Source organism: Sapajus apella, unplaced genomic scaffold, assembly GCF_009761245.1.
Source record: "Sapajus apella isolate SASKATOON/1434 unplaced genomic scaffold, GSC_monkey_1.0 scaffold93, whole genome shotgun sequence".
Lineage (NCBI taxonomy): Eukaryota > Metazoa > Chordata > Mammalia > Primates > Cebidae > Sapajus > Sapajus apella.
Genome location: NW_022437033.1, coordinates 2,640,942 through 2,658,435, shown reverse-complemented (window position 1 = coordinate 2,658,435; position 17,494 = coordinate 2,640,942). Strand labels below are relative to the sequence as shown.

General features: G+C 41.2%; 1 protein-coding gene across 5 annotated transcripts; it reads left to right on the top strand.

Annotated features, from left to right (window-relative positions):
- Positions 1-9,456: 9,456 nt before the first annotated feature.
- On the top strand, positions 9,457-17,490 carry SLITRK4 (SLIT and NTRK like family member 4). 5 transcript variants are annotated; one of them, XM_032256087.1, is made up of 2 exons: positions 9,457-9,840; positions 14,417-17,490. In XM_032256087.1, the coding sequence occupies exon 2, from the start codon at positions 14,467-14,469 to the stop codon at positions 16,978-16,980; it is 2,514 nt and encodes an 837-aa protein (XP_032111978.1). In that variant the 5' UTR covers positions 9,457-9,840; positions 14,417-14,466; the 3' UTR covers positions 16,981-17,490. The 5 variants fall into 5 exon arrangements, with proteins under 5 accessions (XP_032111978.1, XP_032111977.1, XP_032111979.1 ...); XM_032256086.1 differs by lacking the exon at positions 9,457-9,840 and adding an exon at positions 10,369-10,709; XM_032256088.1 differs by lacking the exon at positions 9,457-9,840 and adding an exon at positions 11,065-11,234.
- The last annotated feature ends 4 nt before the right edge of the window (positions 17,491-17,494 follow it).

Genomic DNA, 17,494 nt, shown 5'->3' with positions numbered 1-17,494 from the left:
TTGTACTATGAAAATACTGCATAAAACTATTTCCTTAACCAAATTCAACTTGTCTTACAGTAGGACACCCTTAACTCAGAAATTTCTCTTTTATAAAACCTGATAAGCTTTTACAAATGCCTTTAAACCAAAGAGAATTTGTCAATATATTTTATTTCATGTTTAAATTTCGGTAGTAACTTTGAGGTAGTCAAACTATCATGTAAATATTTCTGTTTGCAAGACATAATTGGAGAAAAGGTTAACACAACTCTGGCCACTCACTAAATTTTAGACTGGAAAATGGCGTTTCTTTTACCTTTGTCCAGAATTCCACTTGAAGTATACAAGGAGGGGTAGGAATGGAAGATAAGATTCACAGAACCGTGGTCCCCTCATGGGGATACCCTGCCATATGTCACAGAGGACAGGTTCTCAAGGAGAAAATCTGAATGACTTTCAACAAAATCCCTCTCCTTTCAAGGCTCAGGAAATTTCCATTTTGAAACACAGGCAAAGAACTGAAAGGAATAATCATTAAATGGCTCACTTGTTATTTTTTTTCATTGCCCTGAGTGGCTGGATCCCATAGTTTGGTTTTCTGGATATTTCTTCATCCATAAAGATACTAAAAATGAAATTTCATAGAATAGCTTCAGCTACAAATGGAAGTAAAATGTCCAATAATTTGAACTCTGTGGGGGAAAAAAGAGTTATCTAGAGGTCATCCCTAGAATATTTTTAACCTTAGAATTGTTTTACTAGAGAAGGTATAAATGGAATCCAGATGATATAAGTTAAATGTCAACTTTTCCAACAATGAATATTGGAAGAAAAGTTAATTAACCCATGATACAAGATACTATGTCTGCCTGAATAGTTTATTGGATGATTGAGATTAATTTACACATTATTTATCACACTAATGTGATCTTAGATATAATTGTATCACATCTTGTGAGATCTGACTTGCTTTTCTCTAAAAACAGCATATTCTACTCTTGTGACAAAATAACCTTAAATAGAAGAATACTAGTTCTTTAAGTCATTAAGTTTCTAATAATATACATTTTCCACTGGCAAAATGATAAAATTAATGCCCCAAATCACTTGAACGTTTTTTGCACATATATTACAAACACTAAAGCTATATACACATTGTCTCCTTTTTTCCTTTTCCTTCTCTCTTCATGTTTGTTTCCACCAAAAATCAGTGACAAGATTCAGAAAAAAAAATGTTTTTAACATCGTCTCCACAGCCATTATGAGGAATTTTGTTGAAATATTGATAATGCCCACTTTTTGTGGGTCTGACGTGTATAGGACGAGATTCTAGGTTATTCCGTCAAGCAAGGCAAGGAAGATTATTTTAAAAAATAGTAATGGAGTCTTCAATCCTCAGTTCTACAGAGATTGTTGTTAAAATTAACTTTTAAAAAACTAATAGTATGTCAAATGAGAATAGAAAAGTAACTAAAGGATACCAGGAGAGTTAACAGATGAATTTATTTTAAATAATAGTTCTAGCTTTTGAAATAAGCAAAAGATATACTGAATTAATCCAACCACCTTCTTCTACTCACCGTCCTTAGACTCAAGTAGGAAAATAATATATGGTCTGAATTATTTGCTTTTTGTATATGTGGATATTTTTTCTGCTTATAAAAAGAAAAAAATAAAAATATTCTGCCAGAAAGACAGAGTGCTAGGTGTTTGTCAAACATTATATTTGCTAATCCTCGTAAACTCAGGAAGATTGAGTTTGTCCTGCTCACTTTACAGAAAAAGCAATGAAAGCTCAGAGAAGTTAACTGCCCTAAATCATAGAACTATTAAACAGTGAAGCAAGAAATTCACACCAAGTTCATCGAATTCCAAATGTCACCCTCCTTAAGCCCTGATAGATCTAATTTTATGTTTCCTAAATATTTACAAAACAGCAACAGTTTCAAAATTCTGTAATTAATTTTTTGAATAATTCACTGGAGAGTTGACCCTTGCTGAGCTCCCCATGGCTCGGTGTATTCGCTCATTGAGTGTTCATCTGGTAAGATACCAGCTTTGAGTGCTTAAACTAGAAGAACTTTAAGGCTCCTTCAAACCCTGTTACTAATTGATAACCAAACTGTGCACCTAAAAGAGAAGAAATTCCCTGTGATAACAATTTTTCCTATACTATCATCCCTTTACATGGGACCTGAGGACAGTTTACTCATGACAACCTTATGTGGGTAGACATTACTCAATTTGAGTCAGAGTGGAGAATTAGCAGCTCCAAATTCAAACTGAAAAAGAAGGTAGTCAATCACAGAAGCATGACACCAGCTTACACAGATGTTCTGCTTTCCTCTGACTCACTCTTTCAGGCTTGGAAAGGGATAAATTTTATTTTAGTATAGCAATTGCAATAGAGTCATACCACAACTCATATTTTTATATTATGCCTTTTCTGTGTTGTTTTATGTCTCAGTTTTTGACCCAAGTTTTGAATTGTCCGGGAGCCTCTAAAGCAAAGGAGGAGGAGCTGGGAAAAAGATGGAACTTTTAATTTTTTTCATTTTTCAATTTTTGTGAGTACATTGTAGGTATATGTGTTTATGGGGTACATGAGATGTTTTGATACAGGCATGCAATGTGAAATAAACACATCATGGACAATGAGGTATCCATCCCCTCAAGCATTTGTCCTTTGAGTTACAAACAATTCAATTACTCTTTAAGTTATTTAAATGTACAATTAAGTCATTATTGACTATAGTCACCCTGTTGTGCTATCAAGCACTGGGTCTTATCCATTCTTTTGAATTATTTTTTGACACTATCTCACCCCAGTTAAGATCACTTTTGAAAGAAAGGTTTAAGTTTATATTTCTAAGGAAAAGTAATAGCTATAAAAGCATCAAACAAAGACCCTCAATATTTTTGCAAAACAATAATGTGTTTTTGCTGGCTAGAGACAACACTGTGGTTCCCAAGATAAATAGTTGAACATGGTAAAAACTGAAGGATTTTCATCAACTTACTATGTCTCTGATAAAGCTTCGGTTGGTGTTATGGAACTTGTACAGCCCATGGGAGTAATTCTCACAGTAGATTGTTTAGCTATTAACTTCCTATTTTTATTTTATGATCTTTATTATCTTTGAGTTGTCTGAGGGCAGTTGAGCTTGTTGCTGGGCCCTAATCTTTGACAGTGACATTTGTCCAAGTTAGAGAATATATAGAAAAGACACACTATTTTGTCAGCATCCCTGACTTAGCAATATTCTAGGCGATATAGGTGGTTCTAGTTAGCCATATGAACAAGTACTCATTAGGGGCCAAAGTTACAAAGGTCCTTCAAAGCAACATACCCCTCTTTATTATTATTCTAGAAATAATAATTTCTGAATGAAATGTTATTTGAAAAATTAGCCAATGTCTTGCTACACAGACTTTAATACATTCATAGCTGATGCCTCAGTTTCTAAAAGGAACAACAAGTTAACAGCTGTACTATAAAGAAGTCTGAGGAAAATGGAAGGTCAGGTTAATTAATATAACCTAATCAAATAATCAACTACTCACATTTTCCAATTCATTTGGTATCCTAGTTTATAACAGTTCTTTTGTCTTAACTGGAATCAGTCTAGGGATGAACAGTACTGCTTTGCATTGTGTGATAGTTAATACTGAGTGTCAACTTGATTGGATTGAAATATGCAAATTATTGATCCTGGGTGTGTGTGTGTGAGGGTGTTGCCAAAGGAGATTACTATTGGAGTCAGTGGACTGGGAAAGGCTGACCCACCCTTAATCTAGATGGGCAACATCTAATCAGCTGCCAGTGAATATAAAGCAGGCAGGAAAATGTGAAAAGGCTAGACTGGCCTAACCTCCCAGTCTACATATTTCTTCAGTGCTGGATGCTTCCTGCCCTGGAACATCAGACGCCAAGTTCTTTAGCCTTTCGACTTGGACTGGCTTCCTTTCTCCTCAGCTTGCAGACAACCCATTGTGAGACCTTGTGATCCTGTGAGTTAATACTACTTAATAAACTCCTCTTTTTATATATATCCATCCTATTAGTTCTGTTACTCTAGAGAACCCTGACTAATACACATGGCTTCATTTGGTGATACTGAAAGCAATTATCCTTAATAAGGAACATTTCAGACATCATCACAGATTCAGAATCAATTCAGGTATGAGAGTTGAAAGAGCAGAATGGATGGAACAAGAACACTATTGGCAAAGGGTAAAATCAGTCGATTCAAGAGACCTTGTCATGCATAAATGATATGAGCTGGTTTTTTTTTTTTTTTTTTTTTTTCTATTGCAATTTAGGTTTTGGAGTACATGTGAAGAACATGCAAGATTGTTGCATAGGTACACACATGGCAGTGTGATTTGCTGCCTTTCTCCCCTTCACCTATATCTGGCATTTCTGCCCATGCTATCTCTCTCCACCTCCCCACCCTCCCGTGCCTCCGCCATTTCTCCCCAACAGACCCTAGTGTGTAGTGCTCTCCTCCCTGTGTCCATGTGTTCTCATTGTTCAACACCCGCCTATGAGTGAGAACATGCGGTGTTTGATTTTCTGCTCTTGTGTCAGTTTGCTGAGAATGATGGTTTCCAGGTTCATCCATGTCCCTACAAAGGACACAAACTCATCGTTTTTGATGGCCGCATAATATTCCATGGTGTATATGTACCACATTTTCCCTGTCCAGTCTATCATCCATGGGCATTTGGGTTGGTTCCAGGTCTTTGCTATTGTAAACAGTGCTGCAATGAACACTCGCGTGCACGTGTCCTTATAGTAGAACAATTTATAATCCTTTGGATATATACCCAGTAATGGGATTGCTGGGTCAAATGGAATTTCTATATCTAGGTCCTTGAGGAATCGCCACACTGTCTTCCACAACGGTTGAACTAATTTACACTCCCACCAACAGTGTAAAAGTGTTCCTATTTCTCCACATCCTCTCCAGCATCTGTTGTCTCCAGATTTTCTAATGATCGCCATTCTAACTGGCGTGAGATGGTATCTCAATGTAGTTTTGATTTGCATTTCTCTAATGACCAGTGATGATGAGCATTTTTTCATATGTTTGTTGGCCTCATGTATGTCTTCTTTGATATGAACTGTTTTTAATGTCATTTACTGGTTTATTCCTGTGCTGAGTATTGATACTTTGATATTGGAAAACATTTATGTCTCAAGTATTTATCTTTGGAAAATGTATTCTGCTTTCAAATCTATTCCTTTCTCTCTTTTTTTTTTGAATTTAGTTTTTATAGAGATGGGTTTTCACCTTGTTGATCAGACTGTTGTGCCCATGTTACTCAGGCAAGCAAGCTACCAACCTTGGCATCCCAATGTGCTGAGATTACAGGTGTAAGTCACCATGCCCAGCCTGCTTTCAAAAATATTCTGCTTTCAAAGTTAAAAATCCCCTAATTTCCCCATGAAGACAGAAATTTGATGCAGTAGAAAAACTTCAAAGACAAATCTTGACTGTTAATCACCATATGACCTCAAGCAAACTGTTTATCTTCCCTGAATTTATTTTATTTTATTTTATTTTATTTTTTATTATTTTCAGAGCCTCACTCTGTTGCCAGGGCTGGAGTGCAGTGGCATGATCACAGCTCACTACAACCTCGACCTACTGGGCTCAAGTGATCCTCCTGCCTCAGCCTTTCAATTAGCTGGGGCTAAAAGCATGTGCCACCACACCCAATTCATTTTTGTATTTGTTGTAGAGAAGGTTTTTGCCACTTTGCCCAGACTGGTTTTGAAATCCTGGGGTCAAGTGATCTCCCCACCTCAGCCTCCCAAAGTGCTGAGATTACAGGAATGAGCCACCATGCCTGGCCACGTAACCTCATTTTAAAAATAAGTATAATAATCCCTTCCTGGTTCACGGAACTAAATGAAATAGTATTTATAGGCAATATAGCAAAGAAAAGGCACACAACAGATAGTAGCTACTATTGTATGGGTTAGATTATGATCTGAAAACTTCCTTTCATGTCCTAAATTTCACAAAATTTGTAAAAATGAGCTATTAATATGTTTTTTCAAATTGTATAGATAGAAAAAAGGGTTCCATTGTCAAATAAGTTTCTGAAATGCCACATGCCATAACCCCTTTCCCTTGGTAAATAAAAGTTCAGTTAAACATAATTAACTGTGTTGAAAAATCTTAAAGTAAAAATAAAATGTTTAGCTTTATGGAACCAAGGGTCCTTTAAACTTATTTGATCATGGAAACATTTCTTCCCAGAAGATATATTAACATCCTAAGAACTTTCTTCTATTCCACTTAGAAAAATCACAAGTGTGTGGCTGGGCTCGGTGACTCACGCCTGTAATCCCAGAACTTTGGGAGGCTGATGTGGGTGGATCACCTGAGGTCAGAAGATTGAGACCAGCCTGGCTAACATGGCAAAACCCCGTTCCTACTAAAAATACAAAAATTAGGCAGGCATGGTGATGCACGCCTGTTATTCCAGCTACTCAGGTGGCTGAGGCAGAAGAATTGCTTGAACTCAGGATGCAGAGGTTGCAGTGAGCTGAGATCACGCCACTGCACTCCAGCCTGGGTGACAGAGGGAGACTCTGTCTCAAAATATAAATAAATAAAAGTGAAAGTGAAATGGCAAGTTTGCAACTGTTAAAATGCCGGAATATAAATACATCTTCAATATTAAAATAAACTGAATTATCTGTGATACCTGGATATGAAAATTAAGGGTGATTTGGTTTTGAACAGCAGCAAGACAAGGCAGAACAAATGAGAAATACAGTGAAAGAGAAAGACCACTGACTAGAGCCAAGACTTGGCATTATAATCACTTTCAGTTGGTAGTGTTTTAATGACTTAATCCCAAACTGCCTTTGGAACTAAGGGTTTTCAGGATCTTGTTGAAAATCTTTGTGCAGTTTTTTTTTTTTTTTTTTTTTTCTGTGATGGAGGGAGACACAGTATATCAGTGCAGATCTATGGTTCTGATTGTGCTCCTAAAAAGCCAAGATTAAATAAGGTAAAACATTTGGAGGGAGACTGTGAGGGTATTGCAAAACTCACAATATTTGATTTCTTACATTTTAAGAAGAACATCAAATTTGTTTTTCTTTCAATGGCCATAAATAGTGCCGGAGTTTTCTTAACACTTTTATTTATGTATACATTCACTTCCTTTGTTAAGCTAGCAATTCTGTGTAATTTTCTAGTGTTCTATTGGTATCTAAGGAAATAGAAAAGAGACTGCAGGACTAAGAATTGGGGTGTTAATTACTTTGAAAGCAAAATAAGCATAAAACATGGAAGTTGTTACTTCCGTTTTATGAGTGTCCACTTTATCCCTTTAAATAGCAACACATTTTATTTTAAAGCATTCATTTTAAAAGTTGAATATTAATCACAGACAAGTTCTTAAGAATATTGTGAATTGTAATTTATTGATGATCTAGCTGCAGTTGCATTCAGATTAGTCTCCATATCCATATGAAAAATAACATTTCACAGTTACTGCAGTTAAATATAGCCAAGTCTCTGAACAGTTTCTGAAGTTGAATAAAGATAGGCATTTAAGTCATCTGCTATTTACTGTCCAAATCTGGCCTTTTCAGTTATCACAGTACTTAGAATGTGCATTATATTTTCAAGTTTTTTTTTTTTTTTGGCTCATTCTGTTGACTCTTGTTAACATTTATAGTGAAAGACAAACATTTCACCTATTCAGATAAAATATATTCAGCTTCCTAAATTCTTAGCCTTTAGGAGAAATGCCAACTTGTTTTGATATCCAGTACTACTTTCAAACTACATTACAAAATAAAATGCAAATGAGAGTTATTAATTAGCAGAATCTGTTTTGTCCAAATGTGCAACAGAAGAGGGATTTTTCAACATCCTGCAGCTGTTACCTATAAAGGAAATACCATTCACTTTGCTAAGAGGAACTGCACAAGTACATATGTTGTTATAGTTGAGTATTTTAGTGTTTCCTTAAGCAATGCTATTTCATAATGGATTTCACATTGAATATGGTAAATGTTATCAATGCTGCCCACTCAATTTCTGCCTCTAGGTTGTTTTTAAAAGAGAGGAGGATTAACATTTTCAAGGCAATGTGAAGTGAAGGTAGAGAAAGAGTTCTTCATGAAAGACACAATGTTTAGCAAGGTCGTAAAGAAATATTCCCATGTACACATATCTACTTACATATTCATTTACATATTGTGTGTGTATCTCTGTATACATGTTGTACCCAGTGAACATTTGTGTGTCTATAACCTGAAGGAAGTCTCATAAAATGCAAAACATTTTCATAAAACATACATATGAATGACTACTGTAATACAGAGGGCAGGCCATTATTCACAAATAATGCAATAAATCCTTTGCCCATCAGATGTTTTTACCTAGAGTTGGGGCCTTTAAACATCAACCAATTATGGTAAATGTTTAACTGTAGGAGTTCAGGCAGACAGCCAAATTCTGGATTCAAAGCTGTTGCTAGTTTTAGCTTAAGGAGTTTTTTTTTTTTTTTTTAATTTTTAAGCAAAAACATTTCTGGATACCGGTTATGCTCTATTGTGGCTAGAGTCGCTTGAATTTGCATAAGTGAATTGGGCAGAACCCTGGTCTTGAAGAAATGGACCTGGCAGTATTACATGAATGTGGCAAAGAATAGTCTACCAAGAGTTCTAGGGAAATACTTCCCATGTATAACTTAGCTCTATTTACCTAAAGCTAGTTTATTCCCACAGACACAAAGAGAGAGAGAGAGTTGTTTTTCTTAGCCAAGCTTCTACAAAAAACGGCAAGCTTGGGGGAGGGGAGCAAAACAAATGTTTATGCCTTTTGTTTAGGAGTCTCAGGTATTTGAAATACATACTTAATATAGCCAACTCCTTTGCTCCCCCTCCCCTAGGTTTATTGACTTTCCTAACAAGCTTATTAACGAAATTACCAATCTCTATCAAACTGGTTTGAATGCTGGCCCTGCATCAGAATGTTCCTACTCTCTTGTGGAAGCACTAACAAGTAGGTAGAAGAAGTGGCCTAGACAATTCACACGTTGGATTTGCAGCCACTGGCTATTTCAGATTCAGCTGCTAAAGCGTCTTTGGTATAGACAATGAGGGGCGACCGAAGTGACTTTTCTTAGTCCATTTCCTCTCTTTCTCTCGGTCTCCGAAAGGTATTCCTTGGGTCTCTTGCCTTTCCCTCTTCACAGTCCCTCCGGCGCAGTCCCAAAGCTTCACACCGGGTCCTCTAACCCCCTTTCCCTAACGTCTCCCAACTACCACCCCCTTCCCCAATCAAAGTCCTCTCCCGGTCAGCACCAAAGCCCGGAGAAGTGGAACGCACACAATGCCTCCCTTATAGGGCTTGAGTTCGGAACTGGGCATGCTCAGTAGCCAAAGCAGATTTTTTTTTTTTTTTTTTTTTTTTTTTTTTTTTTTTTTTTTTTTTTTTCTGTCTCTCTTTTGGTTGCAAGTGCGGCATCTCTCCCAGTCCCACGCCTCTCTTTCCTCAACCCTTATCTCCTATCCCCTACCCCCACCCCCAACTCCAAAATTACCCAGCGTAACCCTTTCTGCTCCAAAGGCCCACGGAGTTCTAAGGTGCGGATAATTAACCCCTTTTCTCTGAACCCGGCTAAAATAGTCTCACTTTAGGATAAAGCCTCACACTTTCGCCTTAAAGCCCCCGGCCCCTTACGCGCAGACAGGTAGGGGGAGTGCGAATACTACTGGATCCTAGGAAATTGGTTCCCAAGAAGGCTTCATCCAGGATCGCCCGGTACGGAGAAGTATTCCAGGAGCCCTCTGTTCTGCGGGGTGACAATTAGCCAAAGGTACCGTACCCGTGATACAAAATCCAAGTATGATTGTTGCATCTGAATGTCATTGTTGTTGACTCATTCCCCTCCGTCCTGTAATTATTCAATTCCGCGTAGACTCGACGACCCTATAGATCTGCTTCGGCCCCCCTTTCCCAGGCTTTCCAGTGTTTCTTTGGCTTTTCCAGGCTTCTTGGTTGTTCTCCCAAAGGAATGCCCCGTCGGGTGTGTGTGTGTGTGTGTGTGTGTGTGTGTGTGTTCCCTCGTTATTAGGGGACTAGAAGAAAAGGACGCGAGTGTGCGTGTATGTGGTGAGGGGGGGCGGAGGCAAGTGAGCCCTTGTTACAGGACTGGGGGACTGGGGTCTGCACGCCTGAGGAAAGGGGTCGCTCCTCCCTAGGGAATGTTTTAGGCATAAAGAGGGGGCGGGTGCCGGGAGGAAAGCGCGCTGTCTTTCTGGGTGTGTGGGGGTAGAAGAGGAATCAAATAGGCAAGTCTGGGTGGGGGGCGGGGGGTAGGAGCTCAGGAATGTGAGGGGGTCGAAGTGGTCCAGTGTTGGTAGGGAGGACTGCTTGTGTGTGTGTGGGGGGGTGGCAGGTGGAGAGGGGGGGGGGGGGGGAGGGCGGGGGCGGGGATTCAGCGCGTGTATGTAAAGGTGCAGCTCATGTGCTAGGCGCTGGGTGCGCGCGCGGTGTCTGTTCGGGTGCGCGCGCGCGCGCGCCACTGCCCGCCTGCCCGCCTGCTCGCCTGCTAGGGCTGCTCGGTGGGTTTGACGGGCGAGCGGGCGCGGAGAAGCTCTGTCCGGAATCACGTAGAGACCATCGTGGAAATAGCAGCGCAGGTCACAGCGCCGCGGGCCCTGGACTAGACGCTGGGTTCTAGAGGTGGGTGAATTTCAAGTGGGGGCTGCACAAGCTGCACCGACAGGCGCGCTGTCTCTTCCCCCCTTGGCTCAATAGCGCGTGTGCGTGAGAGTGTGTGTGTGTGTGTGCGTGTGTGTGTCTGATCGCGCACGCGCGCGCAGGGGGCAGGTAGCTTATTATTTTTAGTTTGGGTGCTGTTGACTTGGGGCCGGTTGAGTGGCCAAAGTGGCCGAGGTGGCTAATCCTCCGCTCCACCTCCCACTTGCCTGCCTGCAGCGCGGTCGCACGCCGCTGAAGACCGGAAAGGATCCGGGTGTCCTTGGCATCGCTGCCCCCACATCCCCTGGGCGGCCAGGACAGCGGGGCAAGTGTACCGGTCTCGGGTGGCTCCGGCTGTCGGGCCACTGGGCTGGTTTGGGCTTTATTTTTGCGTCCCACTCGAAGCTACTTTCCGCAGACGTGGATCTAAGGCTCTCGGCAGTGGCCCGCGAGCTGGTCGGAGATTGCTAGCGCTCGGCAAGACTAGGAATACCAGAGGAAAAGCCAGCCGGTGGGTAACTCTAAAAGCCCTGGAAAGCCCGACGAGCACTGCCAGCGCGACTTTGCAAGGTGCCTAAATGCTGAGCTGATTTCTGGCATGGTGAGAGCAGGATTTATGTAGCTGGCCGGGGGCGTGGGGGCGGAGAACAGGGAAGGGGGTGCCAGGGCCGCCGCTCGTAGCCAAAAAACCACAGGGTCGGTCTGCCTGTGGTAAGCAGGTCAGTGACACCCTAGTGCCCACGTCTTCCAGGCCTGATCTGGCCATCTCTTCCTCCTCACTCCCCTCACGCCTGGGTCCAGAGAGGTCGACCGAAACTCTGGCAGCTGCCCCTTCAGGGACGGGAGCGCGCGGAAAAATGTATGCGCAGCGGGACTGAGGCCCCCGCGACATCCCGCGCGGTACCCCGCCTCCCCTGCACTGCCCGCCAGGCTGCTGCTTGGGCCCCTGACGCGGAGGGGGGCTGCGCTCCGGCTCCGGAAACTGGGATGCGGCAAAACATTGCGGTACGCGCCAGCGGCCCCTCCAGCCTCCTTGCCGCCCGCCCGAGGTAGCGCACCGGGGGCGGTTTTGGTCGGGTCTCTCCCCGGACCTCCTCCACCCCCATCAAAGCTTTATATGGGCCAGCGGGGTTTCCCGAGTGAGCAGTAGGGGAGTCACCCCTGCCCACCCCCCTGCAGCCCACCAGTGGTCTGCTCCCCTCAGGCCGGCTCTGTCCTCCCAGTCGCGGAGTGCCAGGCGCGGCGCTCTGGAGGATGCAGGATTTGTTTTTGGTAGGGCTAGGTTTGTTCAGTCCTGGCGGGTCGTGGGAGCCCAGGGTCTTGCGGGGCGCAGAGAGGAAGACGGAGACACCGATAGGGAGACGGACAGCTCCCAGCAGCCACAGAGAAGGCTCTTGGTACCCAGCTGGTACTTCGTGGGCTTTTTCTTTTCTTATTTGCGTTTTTTCCTGGATGTTTAAATGTGCATGTTTCCGTGGTACCACGCGAATGTGAGGCTTTATTCGCATACATCCAGTGCCTGCCTTTATCCTCTTTGTAGCTCCGTTCTCCAAGCTCTCTTTCTTCGTTTCTCCACTTCTCAATGGTCTCTTGCCCTTTCAGTGCCTCTTTCTCCGTCTCCTTGGTGGACCAACTGGACTCTCTCTCTGTTGCCTCCTCCTCCAGCTGCTTGTGGCTTCCTCTGTTTCACAAGAGCTGCATTTGGGAACTTCCTGGCTCGTTCTAGTGCATTTTCCCCTCTTGCTACTTAAAGTAGAATTTGCCAGGAGGAGGGCAGCTTCTTATGCGTTTTCAGATTTGTTGAGATTCCTGGTTCTTGTTTTTGTACTGAATTCGGATTCTAACGATTTTTTTTTTTTTTTTTTGCGCTTGTTTTTTAGTTTGGTTGCTTTTGGGTTTCTTTGTTTTGCAGTGGGTGGGGTGGTGGTTTAGTGACAAAAAATGACTCAACTGAACCAAAACAGCTTTTGAAAACCACATTTATAACAAGGCAAATAATATCAAGTGAAATTTTGATTTTACAATGAAAGTTGTTTTAGGTGATGTCATAGTTAAGAATTATGACTTATTTTTGCAATGCCAATCATGCTGTCATGGTGAATAGGGGAAATGCACGTCTATATGGCAGCCAAATAGCATCTCAGCAGTGCTGGCTGTATTCTGAACCAAACTACTTAAAATGCAAATCCTCCTGGGTCATGGCTAATGGATTGTCTACCTTGAGGCATGTTCGGTTTTACCACTAGCTGTTTCCTCGTGGGTAAAATAAACAAAGGAGTTTCTGTGTGACACTTCTTTCTTTGCATCCTTTCCTTGTTGTGTGTTCTTAGGAATTTTATTTATTTAATTAATATTTAGTGGTAACCATATTGAAACTGCAACCAGCTTCCCATTGACTATGAAAAAGACGTTGCTAAAATAATAAAATGCACTCTGCTTGTGTTCTGTTTAATTTTTCCAGGAAGCATTGTGCATATTTGTGTATGTATGCAGTATTTAAGGACCTGAATACGATGGGTTAATTTGCTAAGCATTAAACTCTACCAACAAGTGATTTTTTATTTGTTTGTAGTCAGGGACATGGGGTGGGAATATTAGGAGGGGGAGTGAATGTTTGGAACTGATGATTTCAGGACAAAAAATGTGCTGTACTGAACATATTTGGTGCTGTAGGAAATGGTACTCAAAGATTGTGATGTCTGAACTCCTCTTCCTCAGCAGTTGCAGTCTGTGGTCAAAGTGAAAGAGAAAAGGAGTTAAGCCGAGGATCAATCGGACCTGGGTTCAAAATGGTAAATAAAGGTGCGTGAGAGTGCCACGCAGGCAAGAGAGCCAATTCTCAAGGTGGAAAGGCTGCCTGGAGATTAGCTAAGCAATGAAGGAATAACCAGGTTACTCTGCTGCTTTCAGAGACTCAAAGACAAAAGGCTTTTTGCTCTCTCTTTGGGAGATGACTGACAGGAAATTAGAGACTCTTTATTTACCAGAAAATAAAATTTGGCCACCCCTTACTCAGTTGTTTTTCTAGAATACCACAGAGTCATCTGTGTCTTTGAAGGCAGTAGTGTACAGGAGTAAACGGATTGACAGCAGTGAGCTTACTTATGGGACTACAGCACAAGCAAATCTCTTCCGAGGTCACTGTCTCTTGGTCTTTTAACAGTACCCCTACAGCAGCCCAATCCTCCCATTTCATCTTCCAGTAAACTCTGGGCTCTATATGTTTCTTATGCAGCCTCTGTATCTAGCCGAAGTTTAGAGAATAGATAATCCACTAATCAAAATGTCTTTGTGGTGCAAACTCAATGGCATACTTGATAGTCTGGGGTTGGTCATTTGAAGTGCACATAGGAAGCTTAAGGCCTGTGTTCAATGACAGAGTTTGATGGTCATGTAGAAAATATATTTTCAGATTATAAGATTTAAGCATGATTAATAACATATTTTCCAATTGTTGGTTGTGTATTCTACACATGTAAATTTTGTATAAACTACAGGTATGGAAAACGAAATGTATGGCAGTTTTGGTGGTTATTATTGTTTGACTGAGTGAGACTATTTGGAGGTTTGGTTGCCCTAAAAATACAACACTGGCAATTATAGCCATGTGTTCACTATGGTATGATTTAAACACAAATAATTTTTCAAGTAATCACCATTGAAAAAAATGTTTTCTTTTTATTTTTTAGATTATTTCTCTTTATTCAGAAGCATACAGTTGTTTGCTGATTGCAAGAAGATGTTTCTTTGGCTGTTTCTGATTTTGTCAGCCCTGATTTCTTCAACAAATGCAGATTCTGACATATCGGTGGAAATTTGCAATGTGTGCTCCTGCGTGTCAGTTGAGAATGTGCTCTATGTCAACTGTGAGAAGGTTTCAGTCTACAGACCAAATCAGTTGAAACCACCTTGGTCTAATTTTTATCACCTCAATTTCCAAAACAATTTTTTAAATATTCTGTATCCAAATACATTCTTGAATTTTTCACATGCAGTATCCCTGCATCTGGGAAATAATAAACTGCAGAACATTGAGGGAGGAGCCTTTCTTGGGCTCAGTGCATTAAAGCAGTTGCACTTGAACAACAATGAATTAAAGATTCTCCGAGCTGACACTTTCCTTGGCATAGAGAACTTGGAGTATCTCCAGGCTGACTACAATTTAATCAAGTATATTGAACGAGGAGCCTTCAATAAGCTCCACAAACTGAAAGTTCTCATTCTTAATGACAATCTGATTTCATTCCTTCCTGATAATATTTTCCGATTCGCATCTTTGACCCATCTGGATATACGAGGGAACAGAATCCAGAAGCTCCCTTATATCGGAGTTCTGGAACACATTGGCCGTGTCGTCGAACTGCAACTAGAAGATAACCCTTGGAACTGTAGCTGTGATTTGTTGCCTTTAAAAGCTTGGCTGGAGAACATGCCATATAACATTTACATAGGAGAAGCTATCTGTGAAACTCCCAGTGACTTATATGGAAGGCTTTTAAAAGAAACCAACAAACAAGAATTATGCCCCATGGGCACTGGCAGTGATTTTGATGTGCGCATCCTGCCTCCATCTCAGCTGGAAAATGGCTACACCACTCCCAATGGTCACACTACCCAAACATCTTTACACAGATTAGTAACTAAACCACCAAAAACAACAAATCCTTCCAAGATCTCTGGAATCGTGGCAGGCAAAGCGCTCTCCAATCGCAATCTCAGTCAGATTGTGTCTTACCAAACAAGGGTGCCTCCTCTAACACCTTGCCCGACCCCTTGCTTCTGCAAAACACATCCTTCAGATTTGGGACTGAGTGTGAACTGCCAAGAGAAAAATATACAGTCTATGTCTGAATTGATGCCAAAACCTTTAAATGCCAAGAAGCTGCATGTCAATGGTAATAGCATCAAGGACGTGGACATGTCAGACTTCACTGACTTTGAAGGACTGGATTTGCTTCATTTAGGCAGCAATCAAATTACAGTGATTAAGGGAGACGTATTTCACAATCTTACTAATTTACGCAGGCTATATCTCAATGGCAATCAAATTGAAAGACTCTCTCCTGAAATATTTTCAGGTCTTCATAATCTGCAGTATCTGTATTTGGAATACAATTTGATTAAGGAAATCTTAGCAGGTACTTTTGACTCAATGCCAAATTTGCAGTTACTGTACTTAAACAATAATCTCCTAAAGAGCCTGCCTGTTTACATTTTTTCAGGAGCACCCTTAGCTAGACTGAACCTGAGGAACAATAAATTCATGTACCTACCTGTCAGTGGGGTCCTTGATCAGTTGCAGTCTCTTACACAGATTGACTTGGAGGGCAACCCATGGGACTGTACTTGTGACTTGGTAGCATTAAAGCTGTGGCTGGAGAAGTTGAGTGATGGGATTGTTGTAAAAGAACTGAAATGTGAGACGCCTGTTCAGTTTGCCAATATTGAACTGAAGTCCCTCAAAAATGAAATCTTATGTCCCAAACTTTTAAATAAGCCGTCTGCACCATTCACGAGCCCGGCACCTGCCATTACATTCACCACTCCTTTGGGTCCCATTCGAAGTCCTCCTGGTGGCCCAGTGCCTCTGTCTATTTTAATCTTAAGTATCTTAGTGGTTCTCATTTTAACTGTGTTTGTTGCTTTCTGCCTTCTTGTTTTTGTTCTGCGACGCAACAAGAAACCCACAGTGAAGCACGAAGGCCTGGGGAATCCTGAATGTGGCTCCATGCAGCTGCAGCTAAGGAAGCAGGACCACAAAACCAGTAAAAAGGATGGACTGAGCACAGAAGCTTTCATTCCACAAACTATAGAACAGATGAGCAAGAGCCACACTTGTGGCTTGAAAGAGTCAGAAACTGGGTTCATGTTTTCAGATCCTCCAGGACAGAAGGTTGTTATGAGAAATGTGGCTGACAAGGAGAAAGATTTATTACATGTGGATACCAGGAAGAGGCTGAGCACAATTGATGAGCTGGATGAATTATTCCCTAGCAGGGATTCCAATGTGTTTATTCAGAATTTTCTTGAAAGCAAAAAAGAATATAATAGCATAGGTGTCAGTGGTTTTGAGATCCGCTATCCAGAGAAACAACCAGACAAAAAAAATAAGAAGTCACTGATAGGTGGCAACCACAGTAAAATTGTCGTGGAACAAAGGAAGAGTGAGTATTTTGAACTGAAGGCAAAACTGCAGAGTTCCCCTGACTACCTACAGGTCCTCGAGGAGCAAACAGCTTTGAACAAGATCTAGGCCATGTAATCTTACTTCATACAAAGGACATTTATTTAATGATGAAAGTGCCTTTTGTTGACTTCTAACTTCCAAATACTATATTATCAATAGGCATAGAGGCAGGTGTTTCCAAGGGTATCTCATTAACTGTAGCTGCAAAGATGTGTCAAGTAGAAGAGAATTTGTTTAATAGATTTTACTACATAAAACCTATACTGTGGAGTCCTGTGGGGATACTGCAAACTCTATTGCCAAAGGGATGCTTTATACACATAATACTGAATTTAACCTCAAGAGGCAAATCTGTTTTGTACCCCAATGCAAAACCTTCGTCTCTTTGTGCTTTGTAAAGCAAACTCAAGAAAACTGGTACAGATATTTGTACCTCAGCTGGGTCCTTTATCTTGCACGTAGATTAAATTGGTGGAACTGGAATAATCCTTTTGATTTGTGGCATTGTAACAATTCCGTGTAAAGATTATCTGAAAAGTAAAAAAAAAAAAAAAAAAAAAAAAAAAAAAAAAAAAAGAAA